The sequence below is a fragment of the Narcine bancroftii genome, chromosome 3 (assembly GCF_036971445.1).
Source record: "Narcine bancroftii isolate sNarBan1 chromosome 3, sNarBan1.hap1, whole genome shotgun sequence".
In the NCBI taxonomy this organism is placed as follows: Eukaryota; Metazoa; Chordata; class Chondrichthyes; order Torpediniformes; family Narcinidae; genus Narcine; species Narcine bancroftii.
In genome coordinates, this window is record NC_091471.1 from 320,989,664 (window position 1) to 321,009,308 (window position 19,645).

General features: G+C 41.9%; 1 protein-coding gene across 7 annotated transcripts in view; it reads left to right on the forward strand.

Moving 5' to 3' along the window:
• Window positions 1-19,645, forward strand: part of arhgap17a (Rho GTPase activating protein 17a) — a 210,243-nt gene that overhangs the window by 143,852 nt on the left and 46,746 nt on the right. For all 7 annotated transcript variants that reach the window (XM_069928969.1, XM_069928976.1, XM_069928970.1 and 4 more), the window contains exons 8-14: window positions 1,932-2,000; window positions 3,710-3,791; window positions 6,426-6,553; window positions 11,975-12,086; window positions 12,820-12,901; window positions 13,142-13,222; window positions 16,086-16,199. In XM_069928969.1, the coding sequence (XP_069785070.1) occupies window positions 1,932-2,000; window positions 3,710-3,791; window positions 6,426-6,553; window positions 11,975-12,086; window positions 12,820-12,901; window positions 13,142-13,222; window positions 16,086-16,199 (668 nt within the window). The remainder of the gene's footprint in view (window positions 1-1,931; window positions 2,001-3,709; window positions 3,792-6,425; window positions 6,554-11,974; window positions 12,087-12,819; window positions 12,902-13,141; window positions 13,223-16,085; window positions 16,200-19,645) is intronic.

Consider the following 19,645-nt stretch of genomic DNA (forward strand, 5'->3'; position numbering starts at 1 on the left):
GAGGTGCACCAAAGAAGAGGTATAAGGACTGCCTAAAGAAATCTCTTGGTGCCTGCCACATTGACCACCACCAGTGGGCTGATATTGCCTCAAACCGTGCATCTTGGCGCCTCACAGTTCGGCGGGCAGCAACCTCCTTTGAAGAAGACCGCAGAGCCCACCTCACTGACAAAAGACAAAGGAGGAAAAACCCAACACCCAACCCCAACCAACCAATTTTCCCCTGCAACCGCTGCAACCGTGTCTGCCTGTCCCACATTGGACTTGTCAGCCACAAACGAGCCTGCAGCTGACGTGGACATTACCCCTCCATAAATCTTCGTCCGCGAAGCCAAGCCAAAGAAAGAAAAAAGAAGAATAATATTACACCTTATCTAACTTAGCTCCAAAATATACATGAATATACTTAATAGTTTGTGTGTGTGTGTGTGTGTGTGTGTGTGTATGTGTGTGTGATATACCCAAAACCATTAAAGCTTTGGCACTATTCTGAAAAGTTATTCTAAAGTCAACCGTAGAAATCCAGTATTGACACAAACTGAGGCAAAGAAATAAATACAGATGAGGTGGGAGAGAATGAGGGACAGAAACCTCACAAAACCTTGTTGAGTTACTTCCAGAGCTAAATGTCCTTTCACACAGAGAGTTGTCACAACTCTCCTGTTCCTGGTGTAGGAGAAATGAGGCGAGTGACTTTCACAAAACTTCCAGAACCCAGCTGTTGGTCAGTCCAAAATGACCATCACAGTGCTCACGATCCAAACAGAGTATTTCTTCTGCTTCCAATACCTTAATACGGGTCAGTAAAAGTGACCTGTCCATTGGTAACGGTGAGATTTATTAATTCCCCATTAGTCATCTTTCCTTTGGTCATGGTGATTCAATGTTCTTTCAGGGCTGTCGCTCCAGTACAGTGTTCCTTCAGGAGACTGTTGTTCCAGTACAATGTTCATCCAGGAGGCTGCTGGTCCAGCACAGTGTTCCTTCAGGAGGCTGTTGGTCCAGCACAGTGTTTCTCCAGGAGGCTGCTGTTCCAGCGCAGTGTTTCTCCAGGAGGCTGCTGTTCCAGCGCAGTGTTTCTCCAGGAGGCTGCTGTTCCAGCACAATGTTCCTCCAGGGCTGGCGATCGAATTGCTGTTCCTATAACAAAGCGACTGTTGATCACTAAGTGTCTTGTTGCTCTAAGTCTGTTTCTCACTTGACTCTTCACACCTGTTCCTGGATAAAAGCAACAAATGTTCCTTCACTTCTTCCATGGTCATAGTCCCTACCTAATTGTTGCCAATTACTTTCTCCATAGTTGTAAATAGTCACATGTTAAGCTAGCCCTCAATTTGTTAACTCTTAAAATGATAGTCACACATGGATATAACTGGTTACATAGGATATAGCTGCATTTGTCATTACTTTGGGTGGTTGGGTTTGGGGGGAGTGAAGCGGGCTCCAATTGGAGGTTCCCTTCTCTCCTTTTTGCTGAAGGTGCTGGATGGTACCTTTTCTCAATTGCTCAGGTGAATCACTGGGAAAGCTGAGCTGGCCACAGGAAAATCTGAATTGTAGATAAACTCAGGATTTAAAACTGGCTGAGTTGCTCCAGCAATTCGGTGTGTTTACTACTAATACAGCAACTGCAGCCTATCGTGTTTTACTAATTTCAAGCATTCATCCACTGAGAGCAGCTTAGTAACTTCAACCCCACCCTCCTCTACAATTTGAAACTGCATTCAGTGATCACTAGCTCTGTTAATTTTTATATGGATGAGTATTACACACAATGATTCAAAGACAGCAATTTTTGACAGATAGACAGAATAGTCTAATTTGGCATTTCATTAACAGTTAAATTCGTGTCAGCAATCTATTTTCATATCTATAGTGTTTCATCTTAGAAGCTGTGACTTGAATGCAATAAAAAGTCTATCTCTCCACAGGATCAACTTGCAGCTGATATGTACAACTTCATTTCCAAAGAAGGTGAATATGCAAGGCACTTTGTAACGGTAAGCATTGGTACTGACTCACTAAAGTATTCAGCTCTCTTTTATCCATTGAACTTTTTTTTAATTTTAATGATAGAGCACATTAGAAGACCCTTGAAACCCAATTAAGCTACCAACTACCAGTATGTTTATTGGAGCATCCAGGGAAAATCCATGCAGGTCACAGGAAGAATGTACATACTTCTTGCAGACAGCTCTGGATTCAAATCCAGGTCACTGATACTGTAATAGCGTCAATGTTGTTTAGATATGGTAAAATTACAGGTCGAGGGAAAGGTGGGGGTCTGACTTGGGCAAAACAATTCACGAGCGGTGCTGGTCAGATCTGTGTCAGGACAGCATGACGGCAGTTAGTAATGTCAGGTACAGGTTGATGCAATACAATTTCCTGCATCAGCTGTATCTCACACCACGAAAACTACATAAATCTAAATCCGAAATCTCGGAAATATGCTTTAGGTGTGATCCATCATGGTTGTGCATGAAAGTGAGATCCTTCAGAAAATTACAAAGGTAGATTTTCCACAGGATCCGGAGTTGTACCTTCTGGGAAACATAGATGTGAGTTTTAAATTGTCCAAGTACCAAATTCAGTTTGTGAAGGTCAGGAAGTGTATTGCGGTCACGTGGAAGCCCGACTCCAAACTGAATATTACACGATGGAATATGGAAATGCAGAGTTGTATTCCCCTGGAGAAATTCATGTGATTTAAGGCAGAAATTTGACACATTCCTATTTGAAACCCATAGATACACAGATATACTTTACACCCCTTCGGAATAACGGAAATGAAGTGACCCGACCCAGCAGGGAAACTATTGGAATCAAAGAAATGGGGTGTGACGCAGACAACGTGCTCTTGTTTTTTTTTGTATTTGTTTAACTTTATTCTTGGTTGTATTGGGGTATGGGGGTAGGGAAGGGATAAACGGACTCAGTATGTTATATATGTGTTGTAACAAAGTGTATTGTTGCCTGAATTTAGTATATGAGTCTGAAAATTAAAAATAAATTATAAAAAAAATATGGTAAAGTTGCATTTTGGACTGTAGAAAACTATAGGCACAGAAACAGACCCTTCAGTCCATCTAGTCTGTACTGATCAGCCCTCCATACCTTGCTTACCCTGTAAATTTAGTTTAAAACACTCCTCCCAGAACAGCACAAGTAAACTTTCCCACAAGGACATTAGTCCCCCTCCAGTTCAGATACAAACCATCCCACTGCTACTGGTCCCACCTTTCCTGGAAGAAGTCCAAAGATGCCAAAATCTGAAGCACTCCCTCTGAACCATTTCTTTTGCCACATATTAAGTTGCATTATCCTATTTTTCACCTCACTTGCACTTGGCACGGGTAGTACTCCTGCAATCATAACCTCAGATACCCTGTGTTTAACTTAGCACCTAACTCCTTGAACTTACTTTGAAAGACTTCATCGCCCTTCCAACCCACATCATTGGACCTTATATGGTCCTCAACGTCCTGCTGCTCCTCTTGAGAATGACAGGGACTCGATCTGAGATTTCCTAGACACTGGCACCCAGGAGGCCATGTACCATCTGAGAGTCTTCATCTCATCCTCACAACCTCTTGCCAGTTCCCCTTACTATTGAATCTCCCATCATCACTTGATAGATTTGAAATTAATACTTTGTGAGCATTGAAGCTAATGGATATTTTGTTGATGACCTAGTTTCTGTTCTCAGTTATTAGAAGCTCAAGCAGATTACCATCGAAAATCACTAGCAGTTTTGGAGCGAGTCCTTCCAACAATCCAAACCCAGCAAGGTACAGAAGAGCATTCTGTTTGTTTCTTCACTCCTTTGAATAAGTACCTAATCTGTAATTTTTCCAGTGTTTTCCAAATGGACCTGCTAATTTCCTGCTAATTTATCAATGCTGATTTATTATTAACAATGGCCTAAAATGGTAGATTTGATCATTTTGAATAGAGACTGAGCAGCCATTGAAAATGATTATTAGAGACCAAGTAAATTACTAATGAATCGTTACAGTGATAAAACTATTAGAGATCATGAATGCATTGATTTATTTTGTTGATTGGTTCATTTGCATCTACTGTTAGATCTACTGTTGGCAAATGGGATGGGTCAAGTGACGGAGGTTAGTGTTGGCGAGCACTTCGGGTCCAGTGATCATAATGCCATCAGCTTCAATGTCATTATGGAAAGAGAGAAATCAGGGCCAAGGATTGAGGTTTTTGATTGGGGAAAAGCTAGATTTGAGGAGATGCGAAAGGACTTGCAGGGTGTGCATTGGGACAATTTGTTTTATGGGCAGGATGTAGTAGAGAGATGGAAGTCTTTTAAAGATCAGATTTTGAGAGTGCAAAAGCTTTATGTTCCTGTTAGGTTAAAAGGAGGGGCAAAAGGTTTGAGAGAGCTGTGGTTTTCAAGGAATATTGGAAACTTGGTTCGAAGAAAAAGGGAGGCGTACATTAGATATAAGAAGCATGAAGTTAAGGAGATGTTTGAAAGATACATTGAATGTAAGAGGAATCTTAAGAGAGGAATTAGGAAAGCTAAAAGAAGGTACGAGAAAACTATGGCAAGCAGGGTGAAAACTAATCCAAAAGAGTTCTACAAATATGTTAATGGTAAGAGGAAAGCTAGAGACAAAATTGGTCCCTTAGAAAATCAGAGCGGAAAACTGTGTGTGGAGCCTAGAGAAATGGGGGAGATATTGAACAGTTTCTTTTCTTCGGTATTCACTAAGGAGAAGGATATTGGGAGATGTGAGATAAAAAAAGCAAATTGGGTAAATATGGGGAATATAGAGATTACAAAAGGTGTAGTTTTAAGGCTTTTGAAGAATATAAAGGTGGATAAGTCTCCGGGACCAGACGGGATCTTCCCCAGGACATTGAGAGAAGTGAAGGAGGAAATAGCAGAGGCTCTGGTGGTAATTTTCCAAATGTCATTAGATATGGGGATAGTGCCGGAGGATTGGCGCATTGCGCATGTGGTTCCGTTATTTAAAAAGGGTTCAAGGAGGAAGCCTGGCAACTATTGGCCTGTAAGTTTGACGTCTGTGGTAGGTAAATTAATGGAGAAAATTCTTAGAGATAGTACTTATAAACATCTGGATAGACAGGGTCTGATCAGGAGCACTCAACATGGATTTGTGGGAGGAAGGTCATGTTTGACCAATCTGATTGAATTTTTTGAAGAGGTGACTAGGAATGTGGATGAGGGTAGCGCAGTGGATGTTGTCTATATGGACTTCAGTAAGGCCTTCGATAAGGTACCACATGGAAGGTTAGTTAGGAAGGTGCAGTCTTTAGGTATAAATTTTAAGATAGTCAAATGGATTGAACATTGGCTGAAAGGGAGAGGCCAGAGAGTGGTAGTGGATAATTGTCTGTCAGGTTGGAGGCCGGTGACCAGTGGTGTGCCTCAAGGATCTGTATTGGGCCCATTGTTGTTCGTTGATGGAGTGGTGAATTGGATTAGTAAATATGCAGACGATACTAAGATAGGTGGAATAGTGGATAATGAAGAAGGTTTTCAAGGATTGCAGAGGGATTTGGGCTGCTTAGAAAAGTGGGCTGAAAAATGGCAGATGGAATTTAATGCTGATAAGTGTGAGGTGCTTCATTTTGGTAAGAAGAATCAGAATAGGACATATGTGGTAAATGGGAGAGCATTGAGGAATACAGAAGAGCAGAAAGATTTAGGAGTAACGGTACATCGTTCCCTGAAGATAGAAACTCACGTGAATAGAGTGGTGAAGAAGGCTTTTAGTATGCTGGCCTTTATCAATCATTGCATGGAATATAGGAGTTGGGAGGTGATGTTGAGATTGTATAAGACGTTGGTGCGTCCTAATTTTGAGTTCTGTGTGCAGTTCTGGTCGCCTAATTATAGGAAGGATATAAACAGAGTGGAGAGAGTGCAGAGAAGGTTTACCAGAATGTTACCTGGGTTTAAGCATCTAGAGTATAGGGAGAGATTGGACAGATTAGGTCTTTATTCTTTGGAGTGTAGAAGGTTGAGAGGGGATTTGATAGAAGTATTTAAGATTATGAAAGGGATAGACAGAGTGGATGTGGATAGACTATTTCCGTTAAGAGGAGGAAAGATTAAAACAAGAGGACATGAGTTAAGAATTAAGGGGCAGAGGTTTAGAGGTAACATGAGGGGGAACTTCTTTACTCAGAGAGTGGTAGCCATGTGGAATGATCTTCCAGGAGAAATAGTGGCGGCGGAGTCAATTGTATTATTTAAGAAAAGGTTGGACAGGTATATGGATGAGAAGAAGATGGAGGGTTATGGGCATTGTGCAGGGAGGTGGGACTAGAAAGGGGTGTTTGGTTCGGTGCGGACTAGAAGGGCCTAATGGCCTGTTTCCATGCCGTAATTGTTATGTTATGTTATGTTATATCTGTTGCCTTTCTAACAGATACGTGGACAGAGAAGCCAGCATTTGGGACAGCGCTGGCAGAACACCTGAAGCGTAGTGGGCGGGAGATAGCTCTCCCGATTGAGGCATGTGTCATGATGCTGTTGGAGACTGGGATGAAAGAGGAGGTGAGTGCTGATTGATTGGAATATGCATGCAGGATCCTCATTTTCATTCTCAGGTGCTTTTGTATTCTGACAGGCTCAGGTGGGCAGGGTGGGGAAGAAGGTGTATGGCTTGCTTTCATTGAGCAGGGTGTTATGTACAAAAGTTGGGACCTCAGATACATCTGTTCAAGACCATACTGAGGGTAACATGTTCAGTTCTGTTCATCCAGCTATAGAAATTGTATCAATAGGTTGGAAAGGACACAGATTAAAAACAATGGAGGGTTATCACTTATATATTTTAGATTCTATTATTGGGTGATTTAATAATATGTAATTTACTTTTATTATTACATTTGAATAAGTTAGTAAATTGCCCCTCTTGGGAAGAAATGGAGCTGAAGTTTCCAAAATAAATTTATGTTGGCAATTTTAGAATTTTTTTTACCATTTTCATTTTCCAAATTGACACATAAACCATTAAGGTTGAGAATATGGACTCAATTTCTAAAATTCTTTGGGTTTACTAGTTTTTCTCTGGCTAGTCCCATTATAGATAATCATCTTTTTCAGCTGTCTCTGCTGGACATAGGTTTCAAGAAATGGTATAGATTAGGCATTCAAAGTTATAAAGATCTTTTTATTCGAGATAATGTTGCCTCTTTTGAACAGTTATCAACCAAATTTAATCTTTCTAACAGACATTTTTTTAGATATTTACAAGTTAGACATTTTGTTCAATCCAAGCTTTCTAGTTTTCCTTGAATCTCAAATATTAATATTCTTGATTCATTTTTAACAGTTTTTATTCTTCATGGTTGATTAATCATTTATTTTTAATGATTTATTGGATTTAAGATCAGTCTCTATGACTGGGATCAAGAATGATTGGGAATGAGATTTGAACATAACATTCTCAGATGAAGATTGGGACCCAACTCTCAGTTTCATTAATGATTCCTCATTTTGTGCAAAGCATTGTTGATTATAATATAAGGTGGTACACAGACTACACGTGTCCAAACTTAAATTATCTGGTTTTTATGCGAATATTGATCCACTATGTGAGAAATGTAAAAATTTTGAAGCTTCTCTGATCCATGTTTTGGAAGTGCCCAAATTTAGAGATTTTGGAAAGACATTTTCCAAACTTTATCAATTACTTTTAAGATCAAAATAGGACCATATCCATTAATTGGCTTGCTTGATTTTTCACGTGAGCCACTCAGGAGAAAGTTTTAGCCTTTACCACGATGACAGCCATTTTATTGAAATGGAAAGATGACTCTTCATCTCCCCATACACAGTGGTTACATGATGTAATGTCCTATTTAAGCTGGAGAAATGTGGATATATTAAAGATAGAAAGTTTAAATTCATATGATACCACCATGATACCACCATGATTGGAAGAATTAAGAATTTTGAATGTTTCGGAGATTCTCTGTTCAATGTCTGTAGATTGCAATCCAATTCACAATTCTTCTTTGGCTTGGCTTCGCGGACGAAGATTTATGGAGGGGGTAAAAGTCCACGTCAGCTGCAGGCTCGTTTGTGGCTGACAAGTCTGATGCGGGACAGGCAGACACGGTTGCAGCGGCTGCAGGGGAAAATTGGTTGGTTGGGGTTGGGTGTTGGGTTTTTCCTCCTTTGCCTTTTGTCAGTGAGGTGGGCTCTGCGGTCTTCTTCAAAGGAGGTTGCTGCCCGCCAAACTGTGAGGCGCCAAGATGCACGGTTTGAGGCGATATCAGCCCACTGGCGGTGGTCAATGTGGCAGGCACCAAGAGATTTCTTTAGGCAGTCCTTATACCTCTTCTTTGGTGCACCTCTGTCTCGGTGGCCAGTGGAGAGCTCGCCATATAACAGGATCTTGGGAAGGCGATGGTCCTCCATTCTGGAGACGTGACCCACCCAGCGCAGCTGGATCTTCAGCAGCGTGGACTCGATGCTGTCGCATCACAATTTACTCCTTCTTTTACAAAGGGAACCTTGGTTAGAGGGGGAATGGATGGATTAGCTTTAGGTTTTTTTGTTCTTTTTTTGTTTTATTAATTTTTATTTGTATTAATTTAGCAAATATGGGTTTCAATATGGTTATTATAGATTAATTCAATAACTTGCTTCTCCTGTGGATTAAGGAACTGTCTAATGTAGTTGCATCCATTCTTTTTTTAACTTGTTTGTATATGAGATGATTTGTTATATGTTTTCCTTAAAATTTCGTATGTACATTTATATTTTAAACTCAATAAAAATATTTAAGGAGAGAAAGGTTCAACAGGAGGTTGCCAGAACTGAAGGCTTGAGTTATAGGAAGAGGTTGGATTGGCTGGGTCTATTCCTTAGGTTGTAGAAGGCTGTGGGATGACTTTATGGAGCTTTATAAAATGGTGAGTCACCTGGATAAAGTGAATGCTAACAGCATCACCCATTTAGAAACTTGAGGGCATTGGTTTAAGGTGAGAGGTGACAGATCCAAGAGGGACCCAAGGAGCAACCTTTTCACTCGGAAGGTTATACTTATCTAGAATGAACTTTCAAAGGAAGTGGATACTTTTGACGTGTTCAAAATACATTTTAACATTGCACTTTGGGTGGCTCTGATGCACAGGAGGAAAAGAGAGAATGCTCGAGCTACAGAAAGGAGCAGATGGGTGCTTCTGTGGTGGCAGACAGATGGTGTGCTGCGTCCTGGGTACAAGGGCTAGAGTTGTTTTGGAGTGGCCTCAGGGCATTCTGAAAGAGGGGCGATCAGCCAGTTGTTGAAGTGCATAGAAGTACTAACAAATTAGGGGGAAAAAAGCAGTGTGAAGTTCTACAAGCTAATTTAAGAAGCTAGGAAACAAAATAGGACCTCAATGATGGTAATATGACAATAGCGACCAGTACCAATTGCTGCTCAGAGTAGAGATAGCAGGTAGTTAGGATAATTACATTGCTTAAGCTGTAATGCAGCAGACAGGGATTCAGATTCCTGGATCATTGGAACCATTTATGGGGGAGGTCAGACCAGTACAAACTGGATGTCTACAACTGGGCAAGATTGGAACCAATATCCCAGAGGCATTGCTTGATGGTGTTGTGGGGAGGGTTCATTGAAGTCTTTTCTGGGGAAGAGATGACCTGTTCAAGTGGGGCAAATTGCACCTGAACCCGGGGGGGCACCAATATTCTGGCAAGGAGATTTGGTAATGCTGTTTTGGGGGTGAGATTCATGGGGGGGTGGGATCCAAAATGAAAAGGTAGAGAAATGGGTGCAGATGAGGCTGCTTAACAAGATAAATGCCTATGGTATAACAGGAAGCATACCAGTGTGGGTATTGGCAGGAAGTGGAGAGTCAGAATATAGGGATCAGATTCTGGTTGGCTGCCAGTTGCTGGTAGTGTTCCACAGAGGTATGTGTAGGGATCGCTTATCTTTATGTTGTATATCAATGATTTATGGAATAACTGGCTTTGTGGCCAAGTGTTCAGGTAATATTGAGGAAACTGAGAAGATAGATTAGGAAAATGGGCTAAGTAGCCAATTAAATGCCAGAAAGTAGACAGTCATGCACTTTGGTATAAATAATAAATGGGCAGACTATTTTGTAAATAGGGAGAAAATTGAAAATACCCAAATGCAAAGGGACTTGGGAGTGCTCGTGCAGGATAGCCTAAAGGTAGCAACTTAGAGGGCTGAAGGGCCTGGACAGTATTGTAATGTTTTAATGTTTATGTTAATGTTGACAGTGGTGACGAAGGCAAATACAATGTTGTCATTCATTTCAAGAGGAAAGAATACAAGGGCAGGGATGTGATGTTGATGGTTAATAAAGCACTGGTGAGACTTCATTGTGACCAATTTTGTGTTCCTTATTTAAGAAAGGATGTGCTGCAGTTGGAGAATGTTCAGAGGAGGTTCACAAGGATGATTCTGGGAATGAAAGGGTTAAAGGAGGAGCGTTTGACAGCTTGTATTTTTTGGGATTTATGTGAATGAGGGGGATCTCATTGAAACATTTTGAATGTTGCAAGGTGTGGACAGAGTAGATGTAGAAAGGTTGTTTCTAGCATAGAATAATAACATACCACCTTAAATGATCCCTGTGCCATTGATGGTCTGTGATTAGTAAGGGATTACTTAAAGTGGATTACTCACAGTTCGGCGGGCTGCAACCTCCTTTGAAGAAGACCGCAGAGCCCACCTCACTGACAAAAGACAAAGGAGGAAAAACCCAACACCCAACTCCAACCAACCAGTTTCCCTTGCAACCGCTGCAACCATGCCTGCCTGTCCCGCATCGGACTCGTCAGTCACCAACGAGGCTGCAACAGACGTGGACATACCCCTCCATAAATCTTCGTCCGCGAAGCCAAGCCAAAGAAGAACTTAAAGTGGAGTGTGATTGGGGGAACCACTGCCTTAATCATAATTTTATATGTGCTCAAATTACAACTTCCCCACTGACTCCTGGGAATCTCTGACCCATGACTGCTCGAAGTACAATAGGAACATTGGAGGTGGATGAGAACTTCAAGTCCATGCACCTTGGAGTCCTCTGTCAATAGTGGACTGAGTGCATCACCACACACATTTCCTATCTGCTCCTTCCCTTCATCATGTAGCTCTTGCCCCATCTGAGGAAGAGTCTTTGGGTTTTCTGTCAGTTCATCAGGTGTCTCCAAACCCACAAAACTAGAATGGAAGTCATCCTTGATGACAAGGGGCTGCTCGTGTAAGAGAGAGGGATGGGGACAGTGACTCCACATTAAATGCTATTTGGTAAATTTGCTCCCCCAGCCTTTCATAATCTTCTATATATCAGTTTATGTCTTGGCTCCAACTCTAAATTATTTTTCCCCACTCCTGGAATCAACAATGATCATGTGGCACACTACAGACTGCATATCTTGATGGCCATCCCAGATATTTTCCCAGTCTGTTGGAATTGAACACTTTTCTCTGTTTCCCATATTCATCTAAAGGCCATTAAAGTAGTGCATGGCAAAAAATTTGATTTGGTCATTTGTTTTTAGTAATCACTTCTCTTTCTGAGCAGATTGATCTTGTATTTTGGTGTCTTATGCCTTTGGGAAAGAAGAGCAGTTGTTACTGCCATTGTTAATCCTCGTACGTTAGGCCCATCTGGAAGTTTGGCCCAGAATCCCACATACCAATGGAGTTCACCTTTCAGCAATAATCCGACAGTTGAAATAAATCCCTCTGTTCCCCATGCTCTCCTGCCAGTGATCCTAACCAGTAAGAGAAGGAGAGGAGAGATACCTGCCATCTTTCTGCAGTGCGTTTCACTTTAGCCAGCTACTTGTTCCCCTGGACATGGTGGTTTGGGACATATCTGGTATTAGTGTGATCACATTTTAATATTGCAATCTGTCAAGACCTCCCGTTTCTTGAGTTTTCTTTCACGTGTGTATTGACAATTCCCTATGGTATTTTAGGGCCTTTTCAGAATTGCTCCTGGTGCTTCCAAACTGAAAAAGCTGAAAGCGGCTCTGGATTGCTCTACTTCTCAGCTTGAGGAGTTTTATTCTGACCCACATGCCGTCGCAGGTCAGTACTCAGCAGAAAGTTAACATGTCGTGGAAGTAAATTGAACATCTGAGAAATGTTGAAATTCTCTAAGGTGTTTTTATGGAAATGAATGACTGACGGTTTAATCTCAGTCGCTCAAGTCTTCCATCCAGAACATTCTCTCCACTGCTTGGACTGCTGAGTGTCTCAAGCATTTTCTTCACATTTCAAGCTGCTGTAGCTAGTTTGCACATTTCAGCATGGTTAGACTGGGTTATGGGTTTTAACAGCTCCCCTTAATTGGAACGTCAAGCTAAGTGACAACTTGGAACTTGGGATGTTGAGGATGGTGTGCTTTAAACAGTTTTTTGACCACATTTATTTGATATTTAAATCAGAAACTCTGAGGGTAGCAATGGAATAGGAATGAATGCAAGAAAAACAGAGGGTTATAACCATATAACCACTTACAGCACAGAACAGGCCAGTTCGACCCTACTAGTCCATGCCGTAGCAAATCCCCACCCTCCGAGTCCCACTGACCAGCAATGGGTGTAATTAGTGAAGGATTAAATTGTTTTGCAGTAGGTTTGCGTAAGTCTGCACATCATTGTAGGTTGGAAAACTCTAGGTATGTTCTAGGAATGTTCATGTAGAATTTGTTTTTACCCAAGCCATTTTGTATTGACTGCCATTACTAATTATTGTATCCATTACATGTGTACCTGTTGGGCTGCTAGTTTCTTATGGTTGGGTGTCCATTTGCCTTCAGGTGCCTTAAAATCATATCTAAGAGAACTTCCTGAACCATTAATGACATTCCAGCTGTATGATGAGTGGGTCCAGGCTGCAAGGTAAGAGCGATGTCTGGCATGACCTCGGGACAAAGGGTCTGTTTTCATGCTCTTCTGATGCCATCATTACATCCACTGAAGTAAGTTGTGGGATTGAAGTTGTACAGTGGTACTTGTGCTTTGTGTAGTGTTTTTGAAGTATTGAGTGTGGACATGTTGAAATGATACACCTCGACAGACAACCAATCAGGCAATTTTCCAAATCGAGTGCTCGCTAACTTTGATTCTCTCCTGCCACAGTGTACCAGAACCAGACAAGAAACTGCAAGCCCTTTGGTTAACCTGCAGCAAAATGCCAAAGTCCCATAGTTCCAACTTCAGGTATATTTTCTCAGTTGTAAACTAGAATAAGTGAAGATGGTATCAATTTAGATGAATATCAACAACAATGAGAAATTGAGGCATTCTTGAAAAAAAAAGTAGAAATTCAAGTACCAATCCCTGTGCTGGGCTAGGTGCAGCAAGGTACCATCAACCACTTCAGGCCCTGACCACACCACTGCAGGACCCGACCATCCGCCACTGCAGGACATTAGTCACAAGGCAGTGTTACCTGGTTTGATATTCAAGACCAACTTTATAGGAAGAGAAGGCCTTGGGGTGGTGGAGGGAAGTCTGGAAATATTGGTAGCTTACACCATTTGGGATGGTGGTGTAATCAACAATGATTTATGTAAAGTTATACCTCTGACAGCTGGTGGAAGATGCACTTGGCTTTATTCAAACTCTAGACTACAAAGGTGACGTGAGCATTTGTGGCTTCCCTCTGCTCTAGCTATCCATGATCCCAACTTCTCAGGAAGGAGTTAAATCTCTTTTTCCTGTTCTTTTCCAATGAGACAGCAGTGCATTGATAGTCCATTTCCTACCAGAAATCTGTCCCATCATATATGGACTGGGTATAAGACAGTGTCCACCACCTAAGTAGAACACCATGATTATTGGGAATGAGCTAGTCTGGTGAAGGGAGCATCAAATTAACTGCTTGTTCCAGTTCATGCAAGCACCTCATGACACATCTCACACTTCATAACCAAGGCCTCTAGATATTGCTCACCTGCCTGCCAGTGAGGTCTTGGATGCCGTGGCCATTGTGTCAAAGTATACTCAATGTCTCTTATTTTACTCCAGTCAGGTAGCCACTTCCCAACTGATTTGGCATCAGACCTCAAGACTTGGTAACATGAGTGAACTTGTCAATTTATGGCTGTTGAATGTGAAGCTGAGCTGGTGTTATAGGCTAGATTCATTTCTTCATTTAAGTCCTTTTAATCCCCTGGCTCCTGTTTCTGTGACATTCTTTAAGAGCGTCACAGACCATGAATAATCTGCTATTTCCATCTGCTAACTCAAACTGAAAATGTTGATTACTCTCCTGGCATGGTTGGTTTTAATCCTCTGACCACACCAGTGGGAACCTGGACTGGTTTGTGACTGCGTGAGGAGGGGAAGTGGTTAGGAAAGCTCACTGCCTGTGATGCGATCCATGCTGATAGCCGAGACTAATGAGGGGAGGGTGTGTGGTGTGATTTCACAGTGAATGTGGTATTTGGAGCAGATAAACCCTTGGTGTGTTGAGGGTGAGGAGTGCAGCGTGCCAGACTGGTGATGGGATTTGGTGTGGTTGCACGTTGAGGGTGGTATCTTGGATCTCGGCTTAGTGAGGAGTACAGAGCTCACGGAGTGATTGGGGCCATGAGTTGGATTGGGTAGGAATGTGCAGTTGCTGAGGATTAAAAAAAGGAAGGGCACAGTGGCTGGAGATGAGGACTTGAGCAATTGAAGGGCCCATCAGTGGAGCTTCAGTGGAGAGCTGGGAGGTTCTGGGGGCATAATCTGGGACTCAGATTGAGGGGTTTGGATGCTGAAGGGGCCGGTAGGGGACCTTGTTACTGATGATGGTCAATAGACTGTTTGGTCTGTTTTCCCACAGAAAAGGGAATGTTTTTGATGCTGCCATCCTGTGTATGGTTGAATTCCCCTTTTTAGTTTCTGGAATAATGATGATTTTATTTCTGGAAACAAATAGATTTCGCCTTACTTAGTGAAACAATGTCTTGCAGTTGAATTTCTTGGCATAATTCTCCACCATGCTGTTTCCCTCAATAATGCAACTTTGAGGTCAGATCTTACATAATGCAGGAATAAGAGTCTCGTGATAACAGTGGTAGTTCGATTACCTGAGGATCATGAGTCTCCTACATTATAAAATGTACTTTATCTTTGAGCTGATTTGAAACTAGGATTGTGAAATTAGAGAGTGTCAGTTCACCTTTTTTCTTTAATCCCAGTGTGGCAGATTTTGGTATAAAATGTGAATTGTTGGGAAAACAATATGTTCACTTGGTTCTTCTAATAGAATCTCCTTCTATGATGGGCTTCAAGAGATTTCATTCCATGGGTCGAACATTCCATTTCACTCCTACTGAATTGAAGTGTTGAGGGATGGCCCTCATGGCATTAATAGCTGGGTGTTCCCTAGTGGTAGAACCTGGGGAAGATGATGGGAATATAGGAAGAATTAATGTAGAGTGATACCTGGCATGCCTTGGGACAAAGGGCCTGTTTTCATTCTGTTTGACTCTAATGCCATCATTGCATCCACTGAAGTAAGTTGTTGGATTGAAGTTGTACAGTGCAGATCCCATTGAAGTGAAGAAACCTGATCTCCAGACCAGGATATGACCATCAATCCCAGACTATGTTGTCGAGTAAAGGAAGTAGCATGAGGTTCAGTGCAAACCTGATCGATCATACTTGTCCGGGTGGAAGAGTTTCTCTGAGGCCTCTCTGCAGGAGCTGGATGGTTTGGTTCTCACCTTGTCCTAAGTTTGAGGTTATCTTGGTGTTGTTGTGACCTCTGTGTGACCTATTCATTTCTGGGAAGGGTCTTGCATGGGAATGGTACTGGAGATGTTCCCTATGCCATATTGAGGGATTGAAGCTGTCTGGGTGGAAGCAGCCCATCTTTGAGCCAGTGAGCTTGGAGATGTTTGGGAGATGAGAGCTCCCCACTGAGGTTTGTGTCAGCATCACAACACTTTGATATTGTGTAGAGATCAATAAATATGGGGATATGAAGGAGGAGCCAGATCCCTCCTTGGTAAATTTTTTTAAATTGCAGGGATATTAATAAGTTGAAAGGTTTTCCAGACTTGTAACTGAAATGATTGTCTTTGAACAGGTATCTCATAAAATTTCTCTCAAAACTTGCACAATATAGCGAGTTGAACAAGATGACTCCTAGCAACATTGCTATTGTGCTGGGCCCCAACCTGCTGTGGGCTAAGAATGAGGGGTAAGTATATTGCTGTCTGGCTTCAAGTTTCATAGAGCTAAATAACCAAAAAGCTTCACTGTGGTTGGCTTTTCGTTTTTTTAATAATTATAATATTTTGGGAGAATTTGGTAATAGTTAGGATTTTGGTAAGATTTAGAGTAGGTCACATACTTACACACATTTTAAAACAGCTTATTTGAAAGACTGAAGAAATACTAAAGATCTCTGGAGAATGTAAGCACATTTCACAAGTAGGTGTTATTTGAATTGACGACATAAAATGAATGAACATTGTTTGCAACTGGTGCCAGGATGACTAAAAGTACCTTTCTAAAGGGTGCTTACAGGAAGGTCACTCCTGGGTTTTGTTTATCTAACAACAGCTTGAGCAGAAGAAAGAACTCCTGTTGTTTGCTGAAGAAGGTGGGGGTTTTGAAAGTGAGTCACATGGGGCTTTCTGGCAGTCTCAGTTAGTTGGAGAGAGGGAGAGAAGAGAAGCCCTCTCAGCTTGTGTTTATGTGTGTGACACTGAAAAGCAGTTGAACAGTGCAAGCCAGGAAGAGCTGGTTGAAACTGATGAAAAGTTCCAGAGCAGTAGATAGCTGGAAGTGCTATCTGTCTGATGTTTCTCTTGGAATAAGAGGAACAGAAGGACCTCTGTCGTAACCGAAAGAAAGAGGTTACCATCTGGAAAACCCTGATGGGGTAAGTTTCATCAGCGAGACATTGAGGTAACTAATGGTGGTACCTCAGTTGTGGAAATCCTGGAACAACATATCTCTCTCTGCAAACCCTACAAGAACCTTCCTGAGCAGTAAACATTTACCTTTCAAGCACCCTTTGGTGAACTTTATGCATGTTAAATTCTGTGCACAGTATAAGAATTGCCTGCATCCAGAGAACTTGGAAGAAAAAGTGAGATTGAACTGTGAACCAAAGAACTTTTCTTAAATTTACACATACATTACATACAAGTGCGCTTAGAATTAGAAGCCGGTTAATTTGGGTTAGTTAAATATAGAGTTAAGTTAAAGTTTGATTCTATTTTTGTGTTTAAAGTTGATTAAAAATAACTTGTTTTAAAAACCACTTGTCTTGGTGAATGTCTATTGCTGCTGGGTTTTGGGGTCCTTTGGGCTCGTAACAGTGTGTTGTGCCAAAGTTAAAAGCAATATCCATCAGCAACTTAAAAGTGAAACTTCAAGAATTCTGAGAACTAACATTAGAGATGTTTATGAATGTGTAGATCAGGCTCACTTATGTTCTGTTATAAAAGCAGAAATGACTGGAAAAGCAGTTCTTTCCATAAGTTGCTGAACCAATGGTGGGCAGCTCAAATATTGAAGCTCAATTGTACGTGATCAATAGAAAACATGGAAAATTAACTAAAATGAAGGCTTTTTATTAAAAGGCTGAAAGAGAATAAAGCAGAAAGTTAAGATTAGTCTTTTCACCATTTTTGGAATAATTGGCACAGCTCATCAGGTATCTGACCTGTGAAGATTTATGTCCATGTGTTTAGCTGCATATTCCTTTCACCATCTGGTCAGGAATATCTTCTCTATCCTTTCTCATCCATGAGGCTCATACAGTGTGATCAAATCCATCTGTGCAGACATGACATTCACTGTGCCAGAAATGCGAGAGGGGGCAAAAGCAAGTGTAGTCACTATTAAAGGTGGATAAGTTGCCTGGATCTGATGAACAGCAACCCGGGGTTCTGAAAGCGATTACTGAATGGATTGTGGAGACGAGTAGTGATCTTTTAGGAATCATGAGTCAGGAATGGTTGCAGAGCACTGGAAATGTATAAATGTCACAAAAGGCAAAGACAGGAAATTTAGGCTGGTTCACCTATAATGGTTGGCATGTTCTCGGGCCTATTAATGAGGATGAGGCTTTAGAGTGCCTGAAAGCCGGAGTCAGCATGGTTTCCAACAGGAGAGATCTTTCCTAACAGCCAAGGAGTCTGCAATGCTGGAAAACAGGAGCAACACTCAGAAGTGTTGGAGAACGTTAGAGGGTCAGGCCGCAGGCACAGAAAGCAATAGGCAGTGCCCCTGTCAGCTAACCCCCCCCCCCCCAACCTTTTTTTTTTGGGGCATTCACGTTATTGACCTGAAACATTGACTGCTTTCTATTGATGTTGTCTGACCTGCTATGTTCCTCCAGTCTGTTGCAGACAAATCTGTTGTAATTTGGGGAAGTAGGAGCAGGAGAGATAAAGGATAGTCAGTGGATGTTGCTTGTTCGGATTTTCAGAAGGCCTTTGATAAGATGCTGCACATGAGGTTGATGAACAAGATAGAAGCCCATAATATTATGGGAAAGGTACTAAATTGTTTTAAAATGTCGATATTCGACACTGTAACAGGCCCTTTTGGCCCTCAAACCCTTGCTGTCCAATGAAACTCAATTAACCTACAACCCATGGTATGTTTTTAAAGAGCAGGATGAAACCTGAGCCCCAAGGGAGAACCCACACAGATATGGGGAGAATGTACAAGCTCCTTACAAACTGCACTTTTCGCACCCTGGTCCCGATCACTGGTGCTATAACAGCGCTGTGCTAACTGTGCTTCCTTTCTCGCTTCTATCCATGCTTGGGCAGTATGGTTGGCATCGCAGTCAGCACAGCACTATTAGAGGCCAATACCCCTGAGCAGGGACCGGGGTTCGAATCTGACACTCTCCCCATGTCTGTATGGGTTTCCTATTGCTGTTCCAGTTTCCTTGCATCCTTCATAAAACATACTGGGATTGGAGGTCAATTAAGTGGTACAGGCTTGTAGCCAGATGGGCCTGATCCATGCTATATGTCAAATTGAAAAGAAAAGTTGGCTGAAGGCAAAGAGTGGAGATAAATGGGGCCTTTTTTAGCTGGCTGCTGGTGACTAGTAGTGTTCAGCAGGGATTGGTGTTAGGTTCACTACTTTTCACATTCTATGTTAATGATTTGGATGATAGAATTGACAGCTTTGTGGTCAAGATAGCAGATGATAGGTGGAGACACAGGTAGTGTTGAGGAAGCCAGGAGTCATAGGGACTTGAAAAGGTTGGGCAAAGGAATGGCAGATGGAATACAGCATAGGAGTTTGCCAAGGCTCGGTATGTCAACGAAACCATGGCAAACTTGTACATATGTTCAGTGGAAAATGCACTAACCAGCTGCATCATGGCTTGGTATGGAGTCACCTATACCCCTGAGCAGGAACTCGTGCAAAAGATAGTGGACACAGCCCAGTATGTCCACGGGCATAATTCTCCACACCATGAAGAACATCTCATTGGAACACTGCCATCAAAGAGCAGCAGCAATCATCAAGGATCTACACCACCCAGCATGCACTCTGTTCTCACTATGCAATCAGGAAAGATGTGTAGGTGCCACAAGACTCACACCACCAGGTTCAGGAACAACTGCTACCCCTCCACCATCAGACTCCTCAACGACAAACTCAATC